The sequence below is a fragment of the Kryptolebias marmoratus genome, linkage group LG4 (assembly GCF_001649575.2).
Source record: "Kryptolebias marmoratus isolate JLee-2015 linkage group LG4, ASM164957v2, whole genome shotgun sequence".
In the NCBI taxonomy this organism is placed as follows: Eukaryota; Metazoa; Chordata; class Actinopteri; order Cyprinodontiformes; family Rivulidae; genus Kryptolebias; species Kryptolebias marmoratus.
Window position 1 is genome coordinate 11,919,330 of NC_051433.1, and position 20,143 is coordinate 11,939,472.

General features: G+C 41.6%; 1 protein-coding gene across 3 annotated transcripts in view; it reads right to left on the minus strand.

The window, feature by feature from the left end:
* Positions 1-2,219: 2,219 nt before the first annotated feature.
* The window catches only part of LOC108231332 (SLIT-ROBO Rho GTPase-activating protein 3), a 33,624-nt gene continuing 15,700 nt past the window's right edge, over positions 2,220-20,143 (minus strand). The window contains exons 5-22 of one of the 3 annotated variants that reach the window (XM_017408324.3): positions 17,671-17,862; positions 17,301-17,429; positions 16,944-17,165; positions 16,745-16,846; positions 15,422-15,619; positions 15,232-15,316; positions 14,223-14,250; positions 11,629-11,659; positions 11,247-11,307; positions 9,885-9,962; positions 9,427-9,561; positions 9,224-9,329; positions 8,918-9,145; positions 6,846-6,919; positions 6,549-6,729; positions 5,176-5,322; positions 4,757-5,072; positions 2,220-4,096 (exon numbers count right to left, since the gene is read on the minus strand). In XM_017408324.3, the coding sequence (XP_017263813.1) occupies positions 3,632-4,096; positions 4,757-5,072; positions 5,176-5,322; positions 6,549-6,729; positions 6,846-6,919; positions 8,918-9,145; positions 9,224-9,329; positions 9,427-9,561; positions 9,885-9,962; positions 11,247-11,307; positions 11,629-11,659; positions 14,223-14,250; positions 15,232-15,316; positions 15,422-15,619; positions 16,745-16,846; positions 16,944-17,165; positions 17,301-17,429; positions 17,671-17,862 (2,778 nt within the window). In that variant the 3' untranslated portion in view covers positions 2,220-3,631. Of the gene's footprint in view, positions 4,097-4,756; positions 5,073-5,175; positions 5,323-6,548; positions 6,730-6,845; positions 6,920-8,917; positions 9,146-9,223; positions 9,330-9,426; positions 9,562-9,884; positions 9,963-11,246; positions 11,308-11,628; positions 12,616-14,222; positions 14,251-15,231; positions 15,317-15,421; positions 15,620-16,744; positions 16,847-16,943; positions 17,166-17,300; positions 17,430-17,670; positions 17,863-20,143 lie in introns of those variants that run through there. The other 2 variants (XM_017408322.2, XR_003038823.2) reach the window with 2 other exon arrangements.

Genomic DNA, 20,143 nt, shown 5'->3' on the forward strand with positions numbered 1-20,143 from the left:
AACATTTGCGTAAACTGGGAGGGAGGGGAGGAGGATGTATATGTTTTCTTTCATCTGCCATAAATCATCTTATGGTTTATGTTTTGTCCTCTGAGGTTTCGCTACCCTCGGTTTGGGACATTTTGGTTTCGCTGTTATTCGTGCAAAGCCTAAGCAAACCAGAATGAAAGATTTCACGGAGAGTCTCGTTTCTCTTTCTCTAATACGTTGCCGCAAAGGCTTCCTGTTTTCTGCATTCACACATTTGCACAGCTCGTACTCTGTGGCTTCATAATCAGGTATTATATAGGTCTGATGTGGGAAAGCACAAAGACTTGGGCACAATCTTCAGCCTTGTTTTAGCTTCAGACCCGCTGGCTTTAATCGCATCAGGGCGTTAATGAAAAGGCTCTTTTGAACCGAGCAGCCATCGCCAGAGAGCCGGGCGCTAATCTACAGGTAGTCCATTCCCTCCTCCCTGAGCCGCTCAGGCCCGGTTGGACCGACTGATCTGATTACATTCTCACTTAAATCTCAATAAACACAACTAAATGAATTAAGGCTGACAGTGAGAGCTGGTCATGGAGGAAGGGGTGGGAACCAGTCAAACAGACTTATCTTAATGACCACAACACCTGGCAGGGTTTGCTTTTGAAGGAAGAATCAGACACTTATTGTCCGTCATGTTGTGCTTTCATATCGGTGCCAGAAATGGTTGCGGTGCTGCTGACAGATTTTAGAAACTGTTTCCAAAACGATGGCGAGGCAGATTAAATCAGCAGCTATGTCGACTGAGAAAACTCGTGAAATCTAATTAACGACGTCAGCAGTCCTGTTTCTTTAACTTTGTTAGGTTTGTATTGCCGCTGTTGGATAATTGGAGCAACTAAAGACTTTTCAGACAAGTTTGCACAACTTATCAGAAGATTCGGGCTCCCTTGTCATGGTTTAAATAAAAACTTAAGACAATCAATAGCCTTTTGTTTAGAGAAAAAGACCTAACTGAAGATCTAACAGCTAGTCAGAGCGAGGCCAAGACCAAAGAGGACTGAAAGCGCTACAGCTAGCTGCTGCTACTGTTATTTATGCCTGCGAATAACTAGAGAACTTTATAGAAATAATATTGAAATTAGAAAATTGTGTATAAAATAAAGTGTTCAAGTGCACCACTGTGGATTTTCTGAGACTGGAGACGTTTTGAGATGGCAGCAATCCCCTTTGGTCTCTGACTAGCCGTTTGCTCGTCAATCCAGTCGGAGTTAAACTATATTTCTCGAAATTGAGCTCTGTCAAAGAACCGTCTACGACAGGTAAGGTGTTACTTCTTCCTAACCTCTCCACAAAAGCCTCACTTCAAATGATCTGAGATTTTAAGACTTCTGCTTTCAACATGGAGCTGCTTCTACTCACTGAACTTAAAAAAAAAAACCAAAAAAAAAACCATGCCTTTAGGAGAAGCATCCAGAAGGTGAGCACATAGGAGCAGAACTTTGTTCTTTCCTATTTCCAGCAGCTCCCATTTATCATGTCACCCACCGGAGGGTTTGCTGACCTGCTTAGAGAAAACAGGTGCGTTGTGCGTGTTTAGCATCACTTACAGACCCAGTGGGGCTGTTTGGGTTCTGGTTCAGTTTCCCTACGTTCATGTGGACGAGAATAAGAAAGGACAGCATCAACCTTTTCTGTTTTTACGAGGAGGATGACGATGCCTCCATCCAGAGGGCTGGAGTGGTAACTGAACGTGCTGAAGTTTAAACATTTCATGACATTCACTAGACTTCAGTCTACTCAGAAATTACTGCTGATATAGAGTGTTTTATTTATATAACACCCTGCAATTTGATTTAATATAGAGAAAACACACATAGATTGACAGCATCTTGTTGCTGGAGCTTTAATTGACCAGCAGATGGCAGTAAAATGGCATTAGCCACCCCTAAGGGCTTAGCTATGTGTGTGTGTGTGTGTGTGTGTGTGTGTAGGAATTTTAAAGAAACTTGCAGAAAGTAATCACTGGATCTACAAGTGACTATCTTTAGGACTGAACCTAATTTAGGATGGCTGCCACAGCCAAGGGACCATAAAAAAGCGATGCTTCATCTGTATTCACTCCAAGTTAACTTAGTGCGTTATATTTTGCTTCTGTTAAATCCTCTCTGCACATACATATATATATATATATATATACTATTTTACACATAGACCCGAGACAAACAAACAAAAAAACCTTGAGAAACAGCTGAGATTTTGTTGTTTTATTCTTCCGCTACTGTCTGTGCAAGGATAAGAATTACAAAAATCTACACGCTACAGATGATCATATATCCCATCCTATGATACAATGTTATATTTACAGGCATTCTTTAACAGTAGGTGTAAATTCCTTCTAATATATGTACCATTTACAGTTTAAAGAGCCACCACATGGGACAGACAACAAACAGTACACAACAGCTAAACGTCCACACAGCTTGCGGTGACCGTGTACAAAAAGAAAAAAAAAAAAAAATATATATATATATATATATATATATATATAGATAATTCAAGACAGATTTAAATGCGCTTGTTTCTAGTACAACTTCATGGTAATGAAGACACAGGACCCTGTAAGGTTTATTAGTGCATTAGTCAACTGAATTGTGCGAGTGTCTCACTTGTTTGGTTGAGGTAACACAGCTAATATTTTTAGAAAGAGAGATAATAGGATAATAAGCACTTTTATGACACATTTTCTTTTATTTTCAGTTATAAGGATGGCATACATGTCACAACATTTATGTGTTCTCTGCACCGCTGCAGCTTGGGCTTACTGCACCAACCTCTGGCCCATTATGAGATTGTAGATGAAAACTGAATGAGAGCTACAATAATAGTTTTCTTGTCTTTATAGGTAGGACTTAAGAAAACGCTTTTGGAACACAGACCGAACACTATTAATCAGAATGCCTTAGTTTAAGGCTGTATTCATAACATTACTCGGCGCCTCCCTCTAGTGGTCGCAAGAAGAACTGCAGCTTTAGTTCCATTCTTCAGCCATGTTGTCTGCATATATTGTTACACAGTGGGACAGTTTATTTGACCTTTTCTTTACAAACCTCTCTGTCAGTATAAGTGGTGTTGAAGGAATTATTCGAACCGAAGACATTATGTCCCACCAGTACAGTCTGCATGTCTGCAATGATAAGTGGGGAAATATTCCCGTTAAGTGATTTGTGATAATGGAGGAGGAAACCAGACACAGAGAACAAGCTCGCAGCATCTTTGTAATCTAATAACATTTCAATGAGATGTTTCACTGTCATATTTCAGCGAACAGAAATATTTTCCAGTGCATTTCTTTAATTCAGCTTGGTTAGCAGTCTATAAAATGATTCCTAAAGATTTCAGTCCTATTTCTGTGGAATATAATCACTGTAATATTTGCAGCGACTTGCTCCCAGCAGGTTTGGGCTACACTCGTGCGTGTGTGTGAACAAACACCAGAAGCAGCTGTCGTAGTCTACACAAGGTTAGTGGTAAATATTCAGACAGATCAGATGTTTGTTTTGCAGTCAGGAAGAGGTGTGGGGTGTGATGATAGCATCAGGATAGTATCCGTCAGTTTCCACAGTCTTCTTCTTCAGCTTCTTCACACACCGACAGACTGAAGCTACATGTTGCCTTGTTTGTCTGAGGACGACGAGGAGGTGGACGGCGACGGGGAGGGCGCTTTGGGGAAGACCCTTTCGGTGGGGGTGATGCCTGGGCTGCCCAGACCAGAAGAGCTGGAGCTGCTGGAGCGGTGCGGCACCTGGCCCGGTCCGATCACAGGAGCCGGCCTGACGGGTCTGATAGGCGGGGGCCTTAAAGGCGCGCTGGGTCTACGTGCCGACAGAGCCGGCTTAAAAGTGGTCATGGTCTCGGAAGAGGAGCTGCTGCTGCTCCGCCGCTGGGCTGCATCTGGATCCCTGATCACCATGGTGTGCAGGGGGCTGGCAGGCACATCCTGGGCCCCGGCCGGCTGTTTGAGGGGCTCCAAGGTGTCCAGGACCACATCGGGGGCGTGTTTGGCCACATTCTGCCTCTCTAGCTCGCGTAACTCATGCAGAGCAGTATTCATAGTTTTCTCTATGTCCTGAGACAAAAAGAAACAGAAACAATATGTCCAAGATTTAAAAAAACTAAAGAAAATGCAGTGAAAGCTGAATGACTTTGGTGAAAAAGTTGAAAAGGGAGTTTTTAAAAGCTATAAGAAGCAAAACATTAGCCTACAGCTAATGAAGAGATCTTAATGCATTTTCATTGACAAAATATCTGAAAATAAAGTTAAATAACTTTAAAAGTATTTAAAAAAGTTACAAAAAAAAATCAATGCACCCACCTCCTAAATGAGCTGAACGTTTTGATTTACAAATGGCTAAAAAAGCTTAAAGTATGCAGAAGTAGTTAGATTGCAAAAATATATGGAAAAATAAAAAAAGAGGAAAACAGTGCTGATCAGCTTTCACACAATGAATTCATGCATTACATTTTTTTGCTGCTGTAACAAAATCTTCAACAGGACAAGTATACAAACATCTGTCATAAAACAAACCTGTAAAAAGTTAATCTTGATTTACTCAAGTAGTACATCCTGAGGTCTTCTGCTCTGACTTACTGTTAGTTAATAAATACTAAGTATTTATTCTCCAGTCCTCCTTTTATGCTATGACATTAAATTTGTCCAGTTTGTTTTGAATGTCCCACTACCCCAAAAAAACCCCACAGAATTGACAGCGTTTTCAGGACTGCTCACCTCGGCGAGCGCCTCGGCCTCGAGGGCTTTGTGGTCTCCTAAACTTGCGTGCCGCGTCGTGCTCGGTGACGACCGCTGGGAGTGGCTGTCCACAAACGCCTTTCGGTCGGGGTAGTTGATGCAGCCAGCGCTGCCGAAAGTGGTGAGGCGCCTCTTCTCCGGGCTGTCCGTCTGGCCCCTGCTAACAGCCATTTTGTGCGGGCTGCAGGGTCGGGGCATGACCCTGGGGGGCTGGTCGGCAGCCCTGGTGGGGCTGAGGTTGTCGGCGCCGTTCCTGTGGCGTGGAACGGCAGCTCCATCCGAACGCACTCTCACCCTGTAGGAGGGCGACAAAAGAGTAGTTTGCAGTTTGAATTATTGGTTTCGCGTTAAATAAGAGCGCACGTCTTTCTGGTGGTTGCAGGTTTAAAAGCCCCCACCTTCCCAGCACGGCGCCGAAGCTGTTCTTAGGGGCGTGGTCACAAGGAGACTGGCGCTCGTTTCTCGATGAGCTCCTGTCACTGCGGTGCAGTCCACTGTTCGCCTCACTGTCTGTCCTCTGGATGTTGTCTGAGAATGCATCGTCCCTGTTGGGGACAGAAAATCAGACTCTGTTAATGTCTTCTGCCAACAAAGAGACAAATCCCACAGAGTCTTTTCATTTGAGAGACCTAAAAACAAGATTCTTTTATTTTTAAAAACAACATGTCCCACAACACCTGTATCATCAGCAAAGGTAATACACTTTTTACATAATTCAATATAAATTTTTAATTAAAAGGATCGTTTTATTATTATCAATGTTTTATGTTTTATGTTTTAGGGGCTGTATGGAGGAGGCATCATCCTGTCTGCTGTAGACAACAGTCAGAGCAATCTCAGTTTGGAGATTCAGGGAGGTCAAACTAATATCCACTCAGAGGAGAGCCAAAAGAAAAGCACATTTTTACCAACTAAAAAGACTAAATAAAATTTTATGTTTAGCTTGATTGACAGCTGAATAAAACATTTTCCCCATCTCGTCACTTCTTGCATGACACAGCCTTTTCATTTCTACCATTCTCTAAGCTCTGTTTGTATTGCTACACTAAATGAGTACACAAAGGCTGCCAACTGTATCCCTCAACAAATCTATTTCAATTCAGATTTTTAGAGGTCAAATTCTAAAACAACAACTATGAATCCTTTTCTTAACCCTTGCTTGGTCTTGTTTAGGGTCGCGGGGAGCTGGGGCCCATCTCCAAATGGAGAGGAGACACACACCTTGACAGGTTGGCAATCCATAGAAGCAAACAAATACGCATGCCAACGCTCTCATCTAGGGCCTATTTAGAAATGCCAGTAATTCTGACATGTAGGTTTTTGGACTGTGGGAGGAAAACCCACACGATGAGAAAAACATGCAGGCTTCACACAGAAAGGCTCCAGGGGAGTGTCGCCATGCAGCCCAAAACAAAAAAAGATGGTAAAATTAAGAAAAAACAGAAGGCTATGTGCAGTTTATCTGAGGAAAGAAGAGGAGAGGATATCTGTAGGAGTCAAATTATACAGAGGAAGGTGATCAGAGGTGGCAGATGTTCGTGCTACAAAACACGCAGCAACACAAACATTTAGTTGAAAATTTAGCGACTACAACAAAATAATCTAAAGAAATTGCTTTTCTGATTAGTTGCTAGCTTGACTCCTCCATGCAAACTTCTTCTTGAATCCCCACAAGAACAGACACCAAGAATCCAATCCCTCAAGGCTTCCAATAAGGCTCATTTCTGCTGATGCTTCACTGCCGTCATAGCTTCCCTAAAGTCGAACTTACATGTCCTGCACTACAATGTATTGATGTGGGATCAGCCCATCCACGCCATTATGCCGGCCCTCCCACCAGTCCTCGGAGGCTCGCAGGTACAGCAGCAGCGACGCTCCCTTCTTAAAGGACAGCTCCCTCGGACTTCGGCCCACGTAGTCAAATTTGGCGATGGCCTCAATCGGCTCGAACTCTGCGGCACAAAGAACACGACGCAGCTCGGTTGAACAAATCTCATTACTTTCTCCATCGGCTCCAGGCGTCAGGGCTGTGATCTTGGCAGCTTATCGATCGTGTTCGGCGTCTGACCTTCATCGCTCGTGTTTGGTCCGGTTCCATTGTCGATGTCGTCGAGGGCCCCGGGCTCACTGTGAGGGCTTTCACTGCACAGGCAAGAAGGGACGCGAAAAGTCAGAGCTGCATGACAATCCATGTCTTCTTTTTTTTTTTTTTTGTGATTATGACCAGATTTATTTCCAAAGTCTGAACAGCAACCACATGAGAGTTATTTTGTAGATCTAAATTACACCTTGAGATGGACTCAAATGTGAGTTTTTGTTAGAGAAGTATCTGACTTCTCACTTCGTTAAAAAAGACTTCGCACTGAACACAACACAACTCGTACCATTTTTAGAATGACAACATCACTAAATTAAATGGGTGCTACTCTGTCTCAAGCTCAATACAAGAATTGAAGAGTCCACATAACAGGTTTGAACAAAACTAGGACTTCATTGTCTCTAAATCACCATTTCAACCCAATATCAGTTGGTTTGTGTTTCATAGAAGTGTGTTAATATTTTTATGGCAGCGTGCAGTTCCTTCATTTTAACTCCACCACATCTCCTCGCTCCCTCTCTTTCAGGTGCATTTTAGGAACTGAGACACCCTTTAAGATGTTTAGCTAAGACCAATTCATGGGCCAAATGGAGGGGATTAGAAGGTACTTATTTGGAAAATGAGTCTTGTGCTATTAGCACAGAGAAAGAAATGGTAAACAGAAAGGCACAAAAAAAAAAACAACATCTGCTGGCACATTTAAGGACAGCTTGAGCTGAGCTGCAGAGTTTTTATTCAGTTAGTGACACCTTCGTTGTTACCGTAGCAACCTGCAGACAAGTTGGAGCTCTCTGGTCACGCGGAGCTGATCTAATAACGTGCGAGTAACAGAGCAGGCAGTCTGTCTTTTGGATCTGATTAGAAATACTAATCGGGTTTGCTGACGATCTGAACAAAGCTGTAGTGTTTATAAATTGTTGCCGTGAAGCTTTTTTTTATTCATTTTATACACAGTAATTGAATACAGCAAACCACCTTCCCCCCAAAAAATAAAATAAATAAATACTAAACCTAAAATTATTAGATTGAGGAATGGAGTTTGTTACCAGTCATAACAACAGGGAGGGTCTAAGCTGATAAAGGTTGATTATGTGCAGCTGTCTCCTTTGAGAGGGGGATATTTAGGACATCTATTTGTCATAATCATGTTGTTGGTGTACCTAACAAATATAGTAAATAAAGGCTGCTCAATAGTGGCAGAAGACACATAAGGAACACACCAGAAGGCACCACAGGCAATAAGTTTTCTGTGGAAAACAAAAAAAGGCCAATTTTAGCTCCTGAGGTAGTATCTCAATGATTATTTCCAAAATATATAATCTCAGTGTTTGCAGTGGTTGCAGTCACAGAGGCTCCCAGTCCTGTGGCTTGAATTTTGAACATGTCCAAAAGCTTTGTGCGACAAACTTCAGTCCGAGTCGCCACAGGTGTCTCAAACCTGTCTCAATTTAGTTTAGGTGAAGCTTTACAGCACTAGAGCTGCATTTTGACGCCTGCACAAGAGCTCTGTGACAGAAACCATTCGAAGCTACAGCTCTGAATGTCCAAGTCTAAAAACCACACAAATGGAAAATAATAACGACTTCAAAAGCTGGTTCAAATCTGCCCATCTTTGTGTCTAAGGTTTAAATCGTAAGAGTCTGTGACTTCAAAGATGGGCACAAAGCGGGTCGAGGCGAGCGCAACGTGGACGGGACATGAAATAATGCGCATGGCCTAGAATCCAGTGTTGCAAGGCGTGCTCGCAAAAACGGGCTTTGATTCTCAAAAACAACTCAAAGTTCACAAACAGATTATCCATCGCTGTCTTGTTGAATTCTGAATGTTTTCTCACAATTTAGCCTCGCCGTTTAGTCCCAGTGAGTTACTGCCTTTAAGTTCTTTGGTTTAATTGTAAGTTTTGTTATTTTAGCTGCACTTGATAGTCAGATTTCTGTTACAAATCATTGAAGAAATAGGAGTAAATAGTTACACATTTTGCAGTTGTCATTTGACCAGAGAAAATGACAAGAACAATTTTCGCCAACTTCCCTCCTACCTACCAGTATTCTTCCCCTCCCGCCATGCACTTCTCATAAACGGGTCCCTCCAACTCTTGCTGGCTCGGAAAGATGGCCTCATGGTGGATTAGGATCGTCTTAATGACCTCGTTAACGTGCGCTTGGCAGGCGACCGGATCCTGATCATCGGGAATGGGCATCAGCGTCGGCCCGAAGCAGATCGCCAAGTTGTAGGGGTCCATCATGTTCTCGTCGCTGTACTGGGAAAGACTTGGGAGAGACGCAGGCGCTGAGCATCACGGTGATAATGCGCCGCGCTCGTTCAAAGGCTGCCGTGACGAGACTTACTGGTTGAGGAAGGCGAACAGGTATCTCATGACGACGATCACGGGCCGCTGAAGAGTCACGACGATCTGCTGAAGGTGATGAGCTCTCTCTGCGCCGGAGTCAAACTCTGAGGAGGAGAGAGGAAAAAACAAACGGGGAGCACGCGGAACAATCAGCATAAATATTTGAGCACATTTCAGATGTTTTCCTGTAATGGGACTCACTGGTGGTGGATATGAAGTCGAGGAAACGCTCTTTGGGGAACAGCGGGTTTTCCAGCCCGCGGAAGTAGAGCTTGAGAACGCCTGCCACGGAGTTTATGTCATGATCCGCCTGATCGTCCACCAGCGGATCTTCGCCTACAGATGGACCAGACTCTTAATCCTCTCATTGCTCATTCATAGCATCCACTTCCATTTGACGTGCCTTTGATGCAACTCCTCATGTCTTTCAAATTAGAGCACAATAATGCAGTAATGCTTCCTCATTTATTATTACTCCAGGATGCTGACCTGATGTTTTATGCATTAAGTGGTTTACGTGTCCATCACATGGCGGCATGCGACACAGGGGGCTTTTTATTTGCACTTTGGAGTCGTGCGAGATGCACTGTGGCGTTTCAGGTGGGCAAATACAATTTAAAACCAATCAGAAGAAGACGGCGAGTCAACCAGGGACTAACCTCGTTCAAATGCATTTTTAATATCGTTCACTTCGACCTGGGATCCTGGAACCCGAAATATACCTTGCTGCTGCAGACCTGTGGACACATGAAAGCCTGTTAAGGTGCGATTAAAAAATAAATAAAACAACTACACGCAGACAAAAATACCCCAGCTGCTCGTCCGTTCAACCTCTCTGCACTTTTAGATTTGATAAAATGAGATTGATATCGATTCATTCTAAATTCAAACATGGGAGTAAAACCAAATAAGGTTTTAAAGCAGGCTACCAACTTAAGAACAGACATTTACTTTCTGTATTATGCAGACCTGAACTGTTTGAACAAAAAGGATGTGTTAGTTTTGGTAATAAGGTTCTCATTATTTAAAAGAAACTGTTGCAAGTAGCCAATTAAATCCCCTATAAATGAATAAAACTGATGCACAGCTCTGTGCTTCGTCTGCAGCTTCACCTGTAAGTTATAATTAAAAGTATGCTACATTGGATTTCTTGTGCAGAAAAGTCGAGGTTGACACAAAACTGGGTCAGTTTTCTTCTGCAGAAAACATTTCAGCTGAACCTCGTGAGACTCCGTGCGTCTGTCATTCAGGCTTTTCTCCTGTTAACTGATAACACGACAATGAAACACCTAAAACAAAGCAAGCCTGGAGTCTAATTTGGCTCGACTGATCTAAACAACGAGCAGCTGCCAAAATTTTTCCTCAAGTACTAATCAGAGCAGATTGGAGGGTTCTTAAAGACGCAGACATTAAATGCAAACCACCTCCATCATGGACCTGGTTGTTGATTCACAGAGGATTATGGACTTGTTTTAATGGCTCATCTGGTCTGTTTTTGTAATAAATGATAAATCGTCTCATTAGATTTGTGATTTCTTTAATATGCGTTTAAGTTTCGAATGAAGATAATTGATTATTAAATAAATAAAAGCAAAGACTGCATTGTTTTAGTCAGAATGGATCAATTTGAGCTGCAACAGCGTACGGTATGATTACAAAATAAAACTACCATGCAGTAAATGTGTATAAAAAGCAGTTCTTCCGTTTTTAGCAAACAAACCATCTGCATCATATTTCCACATATTAACATTTTGAGCCGAGACTCAAATATTAAGACTCAAAAATAAGATAAAGCAGCAAACAGACAAGAACATTTCTTATTAAAAAAAGGATTTTTTAAAAGTAGCAACTTTTTTTTTTTGTTTCTGTGGATGTCTTCAATTTAAAACAACATGATGGTTAGGTATTTTTTTATTTCACAAACACAGACAACATGATGTGATGCTTTGCGAGCAAACATGAACATTTTGTTTATATCCCTTAAAAAAAAGAGCAGGAAAAGCTTCTGGAGAACAACCTACCATATAAATTGATATATCGAATACAGCTTTCAACCACCTCAGGTATAGCCTGCCCCGAATCCTGCACAGAATCAAGTCACAAAGATTAGAAGAGTCTAAAACAAAACATAAATAATAATAGAAGACAAGTCATGCTAACATACATATTATTAAAACTCCTCAAGAAGGATTAATTTCAAATAGCTGATTATTTAAGAAGTAAGTAACATATTCTAAGTGTGTAAAAGAAAAAATGGTGCAGATTAAACTGAAGCTAGTGTTTGTGCCGGCGGGTTTCGATATATTTATAATACTTGGAACGGTAAACAGCTGAGAGGCACAGAAATGTCAAATCAAATCAAACAGTGTGACGATCCCGGCTCGCCGTGATGAGGCTGAGTACCTGAGTCCGGGCTCGGACATTCCGTCGTCCTCTGGGCAGAGAAGCAGAAAGGCGCGTGGACAGAGGAAGAGAAGCAACAACAACCACAAAAGGTTAGAGACAGAGACAGATCGTACAGAGGCCTGGCCTGAGAGAGGAGCCGAAGGATCGGCCGCTCGTGGGACGCGAGACACGAGGACGTGGCCTGAGGGAGGACAGAAGGGGGGACAGGCTGCTACCTACGAGCGCCGGGGAAGGGAGGGCTCATAAAACAGATCTCTCAATCATAAAGAGCTGAATTTGAAAGATTCATTCCTCATTACTTTTTGTTTTGTTTGTTTTATGAAACCAATCAATAGTTCTACAGTTTCTCTTTGCACTTTTATTAAAATATCTTCTTAGTTAACCAAATTATTATTTGAGCTTTAGAAAAAAAAAAATCCCAATTCAGTTTGTAAAATTTACTGTTAAATCTAAAACAAGCAGTCAAAAAACACATTTGTTCCCCCTGCCACCCATTTTCCTTTTAAATCAAGAAAGTAACTCACTGACGAGCTATTTCAACTTTATTCTACCCCTGGGACGTGCCTCACTCGCCTGCTGCTGAGTGGATGTGCCCGTGTGTTTATATGCATGAATAGCTGACAAATTATTCAGCGTGTGGTAGGAAGCCGAACCCTCTCTGAGCTAAAAACGTCACAAAAAAAAATTAAAAAAAACCCTTCACCGAGTCACATTTGACCAACCTCTCTTAAAGTTGAAAAACTGTGAAGAAAGGGCATTGAGCAAGAGGAAAGTGCATGAGTGAAACAATGTTCGGATTAAAGAGCGGTCACAGGACCCCAAGGTCTGCTAGCAAGACAGCTGAGCTCATGGAGAGACAAAGGGCACAGATGGGCTAGTACCTGGATGAAGGCCTCCATATTGCCGTTAAACAGCTTATGGTTAAAAATGGAGCGAGGTCTACACTTCCTCATTCTCTGGGGTTTAGGGGGAAGAGTGGGGGGCCTGGGGAGATGGTGGGGGTTATAGGGTTGGTACATGGTAAACAGGAATAAACAATATCACAAAACGCATGAATGCACATGAAAATACTGACTTTTTTTTTCTCCTAAAAATGATTTTGACCAATGATTTGGATCTTTCTAATGAAATTTAAAATAAAAATCAACCCCCCTTGACATCTGTATACACCTGAGATACAACAACAGGAGGAAATGATGATATAAATGAGGGCAATATTTGGTTATTTATTTTAACTATTCATTGGGAGCAAAAAGGATTTCTTAACTTATGTAGTAATAGAAAAAAAAACAAAAACAGGTGCACAAGTTTAAATTTACTGCAGATTTTCTGACTCCTACATAAAAGTCAACCATAGGGGCTCAACAAAACATCCACTTAAAATGATTCACTTAAGAGTCAAAACAAAAACTTGACAAAAGCTCTTAATTTTGTAAGCAGGTAGCTTCCCTTAAAGAAGGCATTTCCCTTAAAGAACAATGTTAAACACAGTGGTGGTAGCATCATGATACGGGCTGTCTGACTTCACAAAGAAGAAAATACTGAAGGAGGAGGACATCAGAGGTTTTAAGCGTTAATTTAAATCAGCCAGAGATTTGAGGCCTGAAAACAGTTGGTTCTTCTAAATGGACGATGACCCCAAACAAAAATTCAGAAGGAATGTAGGTTGAAGGAATACTGTTTGAGCCATCTAAAACATAAAGTACAACTGAGAAGTTTTGTCAATGATCCAACTAGAAACAGACCAGCGGCTTGTTCATGTTACCAAAGGTCAAGTTCAACACTCAGGGATGTGCTCACATCTATAACTCTTTGTGACTTTGTAAATCCAGAAGAAAATCAACAGTAAAGGAAAACTCCTGCATCACTTATAGTTAAATGTGTACAGTAACAAAAAGGCTAAACCAAGTCACGCAAATCTACAAGAAGCCATGGCTGCCCCGATGTCCGTGTAGACGACGTGTGCGTGCAAACTTTGATCTGAACTACATCCTGAAACAGAATGCATCGTCGAAAACTACCTGTTGCTTTGTCTGTAGAAGATCACAGAGATAAATGTGACTCTCTGTGGTTTATCTGGCCTTCTTGATGCTTTCGATACCACCTTCTTTCCCCTTTAGCAGATTTCAACAAACAGGATGTCAGCTGTGGGTTTGAAATGCAGCGCACAATCTTGACACAGACAGATTTGTCTCAGCGAACAGTTGGGTTGAACACCTTCAGTCAAAACCTTCAGCTATTCCTTTAAACGGACCTTGTAAATTAGTGACGATGACCTCACGTTACATTGAATAAAGAACTTAGCACCAGCATCAATCTGCCTGACTAATTTTTTTTTTTTTTTTAGGTTTTTGGCTCACTTGTTTTGTTTATAATTTAAAGTACATTCAAAAACAGAATATTATGCAACTCATTGCTGTTATTTCTGATGTGAGCAGATTGATTATAGATTCAAACAAACAAAAAAAAGTAGCTTTTGGCAGAACCATCTCCAATTAAGGTTGAGAAACCTTCTACTCCCACACTGACACAGGAAAGATTTTACACATCGTCGCCTACTTTAGCCACTCCTCAGTCGTTGGACATCTTACCTTGTTGTTCCATATTCAGCCCTCTCCCCTAAAAAAAGCAGAAAGCACAGGGAGAAGTCTTGATTAGAATATGCTTAGTTTACAATCGCAGCCGTTAGCGGTGCGGTTGGCTGCCGGTTGATTATACAAGGCTGGCAGATGGAGACGGAAAGAGGTGTTAGGAGAAAAGAGGGGCGTCTATTCAGCCAGAGTGAATGGGGTGAGCGCCACGGCTGCATCTGACTCCCTGCCAGACAGCGGTCATTCAGCGGTCGCCCTGGAAACGGCACAAGAGCCCCAGAAGGGGACGGCCTGTCGACTCTCTCGCCGCTAAGTGGAAAATGTAACCAGGGGCAACAGGAGAGGGAGGCAGAGGAGCCGATTTCTACAGTGGGATACCTTCATCATATCAACGCAAAGACTTGTCTGAATGTTTATTTTTATGGCAAATAAATAATTCTAACTTTAAAAAATATATATATTTGCATGGTAATTAAATAAAACCATGTTGGATATAAGTATTTGTATCTTCAGGCTGACTATTAGAACTCAAAATATGTGGTGGGGATGACTCCCAGCTACCACTCTAAGTTTTTGTTCAACACACACACACACACACAGGTGTGTTCGCCTAGGTGTCTACAGATCATTCCTGCTTTCACCACTATTTACCCAAAATAACTTTTCTACGAATTTTTGGATAAGCAATATGAAGAGAGACAAACAGTTTCTTAGTAAAAATTTAAGGATTTTTTTCCAGCTGGTGTCCAAATTTCAAACAATCGTTTCAATGAGAATTTCTAAATGGTGTAAATGTTTCAAACACTATAAGCAACATCCAAGATGAATGATGCAAATCAGATGTCATACAATGTATTAGTCACATGTTTTTTAAATGAACCATCAGGCTCAGAAAGCTCCTCTTGTTGGACAGATACTGATGAGCTGTACCGTTTCTGGTTATTGTTAGGTTAGTGATTACCCATCCATTACAGAACTTTCCTCCCCATAGACGTGCATAAAGTCTTACCTTCTCCTAATGTCTGCTTTAGGAGGTCATGTTTAGCCTGCAGTTTCACAATCAGATTGCTGCCGTTCAAATACTCCTTGTATTTCTGCAGTTCAAACAGACACAGAGACATCAGCCCCGGGGATCTTTCTAGAATCTTTATTTTTAATAATAACTGAGCTTTTTTTTTTCCATTTGTGTGAGAACTTACAGTAAAGTAGAAGCCCTCGGTTTCCTGCTGATTAGCTCGCCTCTTAGCGATGCTGGCCTTGCTCATGTAGGAGTCAGATGAAGCCGACTTGACCGACTCTGTGGACTGGCTGTGCTGGAAGGCCTCGGAGACATCAAAGTCCTCCACAGTCAGCATGTCCTGAAGGGTCTGCATGGTGGCGTCAAGAGTCTTCTTCACCTGACCACAAACATTTCAGCACTTAAGAACATCCCCAATAACAACATCTTTGCCTTAGATAATTACTAACAATAAACAAGGCAACTGGTCCAGCGGAAACAAGAAAATATATTTGCAACTAATATCCATATCTTTAAATACATATAAGGATCAGAAGTAAGCTCTGGTGCCAACAAGGCTGCAGGAGCTTTGCACAGCCGAGTAACTGCATGTCCTCTCCTGAACTGTGGGTCTTCCATGTGAGGAAGAGAGGAAGAGAGTGTGTTTTCATATTCACGGCACACACCCAGAGCACAGTGACCTTTAATTGGGTCTGCGTGAGTCGCATTGACCGCGGTCATTTCAAAAGCTGCGTAAAAACACTGGACCATTGTGGGAGAGAAATGTTCTTATTACAACATGTGCTTCTAGGAAAAAGACGCAGTTTCTCATATCTAAAATTCAATAGCGTGTCTTTTTTTATCTTTCCTAAAGGAGTCGTTTGATATTTTTGTGAAATATTCTTGCTTTAAAAAGGAAAAAAAAATTGGAGATTTAGGTCCACAGAAACTTCACCTTGCCGCCTCTAATATTGATGGCCTGTTACAGGATAAAGCAACATGTCAAACATGTCCATTAAATGACCCATGTAGCAATGAAAGGAATAATTTTAAAAATGATACACATCATGCATCCCTGTGCACGCCTGTGTTCACTCCAGGTACTGCAGTATCCTTACACAGACCAAACCATGCATGTTAGGGACAATTTAGTTACCAATTAACCCAGGTGGGTGAAAGCGTGAATGGCTGTTGATCCCGTTTGTTGATGCACTTGCGACCTGTCCAGGATGTCCCCCGCCTCTCACACAGTGACTGCTGGATATAGTCACTCCAGCGATCCGGAAAGGAGAAGCGGGTGGATGGATGGATATGTCATGCATGAATATCTCTTTGGTAGCAGATTAAGGGCTAACTAAAACCCTAGAATATTTTCCTAATAACTTGCTGCCCTGTGTGTTTAACCCAATCTAAGCCTCTCCCAGCAGAGGGATATAAGTCTGCACAATAAACTTTAAGTGAGCTTGTTTCATTTGCAAAACACCTGCTGGCACCTCTTAAGATTTCTGCGCACACAACCTCGTACCTCCTCGTTTTCTATTTTCAGTGTGGCGAGGCGAGACTGCAGCTGGTGGTGACGCATCAGGAGCTCCGTCTGGATTGGCTGCTGCGCGCTTACCTGACACACCTGAGACAAAAAAAAAAAAAAAAAAAGAGAAAGGAAACATCAATTTACCAGAGAGGGCAGAGAAAAGAAGGAGAAAAGCCGTCCCTAACATCCCCACCTCGTCTCCCATGTGCGGCTGATAGTCGAAGCGTGCCGGGGGACAGAAGATCTGGCTGTGCGTGTCCATAAACCTCAACTTGTCCCCTCTAATGTCCATGGCGTCCACCGCTCCCTCCAGCACGTCCAGACCCTCGTGGCGGGACGTTTCCAGGCTGTATTCTGCAGATAAGTAGGTCCTCATGGTGCGTGCCAGGCTTGCGTGGTATCCTAAATCACAACACTGAGAACAAGTGGAAGGTGTTGCAGTTTCAAAAGCTTTTCTACTGAAACCTGAAAACAACGACGTACCGGGACAGAATGTTACAGGCTCACGGCCAGCATTAGTACGTTTCGTCTCTTATTGGATTCAACTTACATCTATCATGTCCGAGACATCGTGAATGTAGTATTTGGCCACTAGAGCGTTGGTAGCTGCCAGATTAAGAAGATAGTCGTTCCGGGCTTTTGTGCACTTCAGCTTGTTTTCAAAGTACTTGGCTTGTCTCTGGGGAGAGAAAAGTCCCATCAAGGCAGAATGTAAAATGTACTCAAAGAAGCATTACTACATTACACTGATTTTTCTCCCATATAGTCCATCAAAGTGCATGACACGATGTTCTGACCGCATTTACAGTATTTCTGCGCACTGACAAGACTTTTATTTCGAATCCATTTGTGGACTCTTTTGTCTTCACCGTGCATCACATGCATCCTAACCACACGCAGGGAAGTCAGCAGAAACAGACCTTCTCCTTCATCTTTTCCATTTTCTTTACGGAGCTCCGGCGCTGCGGACGTTCGTCGTGGCCGTACCGCAGCAGGCCGACGCCGACGTCGTTACTCTTCCCGATGTGCTTCTCCTCCTGCTTCTCCGCCTCCTTCAGTTTGCTCTCGGCACTTAGACTCTCACTGTGGTACATATGGTACGTCTTCATTACCTAGAAAAACGCACAAGAAATGAGAGGTTAGCGAGGGCTTCCTGACAGGAGACGTGATGAATAATTTAAAAACAAAAACAAATAACAGGGGAATTGTTTGCCCTTTTCACACACATGTTCTCCCTGAAGAATGCCCACATTTTATAATCAGCTTTCTTATTTATCACATTGTGGCTTTTTCACTTAGAATCACACAATGAAACATTACAGGAACTAAATACCCTCGCTTTCCTTGAAGAAATGCACATTGCCTGCCGCCTTTCGTGCACTTTCACTTTAGACTAAAATCATCTTATGTTGAAAAATGACGAGGTTGTAGCCATTTTGGTCAAACCTTGGAAATAATGTTACGTTACAACCTTGTGCAATATTACAAGATGTCACGCTCAGAATATGTGTAGTGAGAGACTCTCAGCTACTACCACACAAAATTTTAGTTCGGTATCTGTAAAAATGGCTGAGTTACAGTCATTTTTGTCTTGGCTAGTGTGGGTTAGCTGTGGTGGCCATCTTGAATTGAATTTACTCCAAAAGTTAATCAGTTGTAGAGGTACATCCAATGAATATTTCCTGGGAGTTTCATTGAAATCCATCCAGTGGGTGATAAAATATTTTGGTAACAGACAAACAGGGTTGACGACCCTCTGTGGGCTTTATTATCTAAACTCGGTGTGGGCATCAAGGGCGGTGAAGGTCCATCTGAACGGCCAAATATATTATTGGGACGCCGAGTGCAAACATTTGGTACTTGGAATATAATCATCTGATTTACAGCAGTTCAAGGAGCTCTCTGAAAAATAAATGACAATAAATAATTTATATATTAAATCCTAATTTGCAGATCCTTAATTACTTTTTCCCCCCTATTCTGGTGAAACGGTCCAGAAAAATTCGACAAAGACAGACTCAGAGGAAGACAGGAGCAGTTTTGGACTTGTTTTGTTGTCATTTTTGCCATAATCAGACCAAAGCTTCACATTTAAATAAATCTTTAAATTCTACTTTATTTCCCATTTTACACTGAATCCAAACTATTTGTTAACAGGGTTATGAATCTTAACTACAATATGTCTATAATGTGTAAATAATGTGTTTATTTTGAACACAATGTTAGAGCTGAGGTTCGTGACGCTTTGTAGTCAGTGCCTTAACTTCTGAAGAGTAAATTTATTTTTATATAGTTCGGTTTCACTGAAACAAGAGTAATGCATGTTCATGTTTAGCCAATTGATAATATGATGAAGTAAAACAATAAGTTAAGTCATGATTCTTGTTTATTTTTGCCCTTGTCACATAGAAATACTGAGGACTGCAGCATGGATTTGTCATTTTTCATAAACATCTCCAAACTAAGCTGAATATCTTTTTTCAGTGTGTCCAGATTTGTAATACAACATTAAGAAATAATTGGAGTTAGGGGAAAAAAAATCATTCTAAAGACACAAAGCAAAAATCTGATGTCAATTTACTCAAGTTTACAGTCATTTTTTATGTTGCTATGAATAGAAACCCATGCAACTGTTCAAACAGTGACCAACGGTGCAGTTAAACAACATCTGCTTCTCCATCACCGGGTCTCAAGTTCCGGTTTCCTAGCAACCTGGACCGAAATGGACGAGCAAACGCCGGCGAGATCGATCAGCAGGGGAGGAAGGAGGTAACATAGTGACAGTGAGCAACCGTCTGCCACATATGAAACAAGTAACAAGTCGATTTTTTTACTAAAAGCCAGACGCTGATTGTTTCCAGACAGCTGGTTTTGGGTAACAGTCTATTTAACGTATAACAGATTAAATCACCTCCACATTTAGCAATAATACTTTTTATTTTTACTCCACCCAAGTTGAAAAGACTCTTTCTATACCTTGATGTGTGTGTGAGAGCTGCAGACAGGCATTTAATAATGCATGAATCGAAAAGGGGAGAAAGAAAGAAAAAAAAAAAATCAATACCAGTGTAGCAGTAATGTTACTTTGTGCTGTATTAAGTTACATCTGAGAATCGTTCTCATGCTCTTTGTATCATGACACTTTGTCCTCTTCGGATAGATGTAGGATTTCTAGGAGCAGTCGTAATCTTTTAAAAAATAAAAATAAAAAATCCCATTTCACAGTCAGTTCTTGCAGAAAACCCACTGAGATTGTAGTGAATTTATTCTGCATTTAACTCATGTTTCATTTATACTGTATGTCTGCAAATAATTTTTACAAGTTACATTCTGCTCATTTTGTTTCAGTCAAACCATATCATTTCTTTAAAAAAGCTTTAAACAAATATCCAT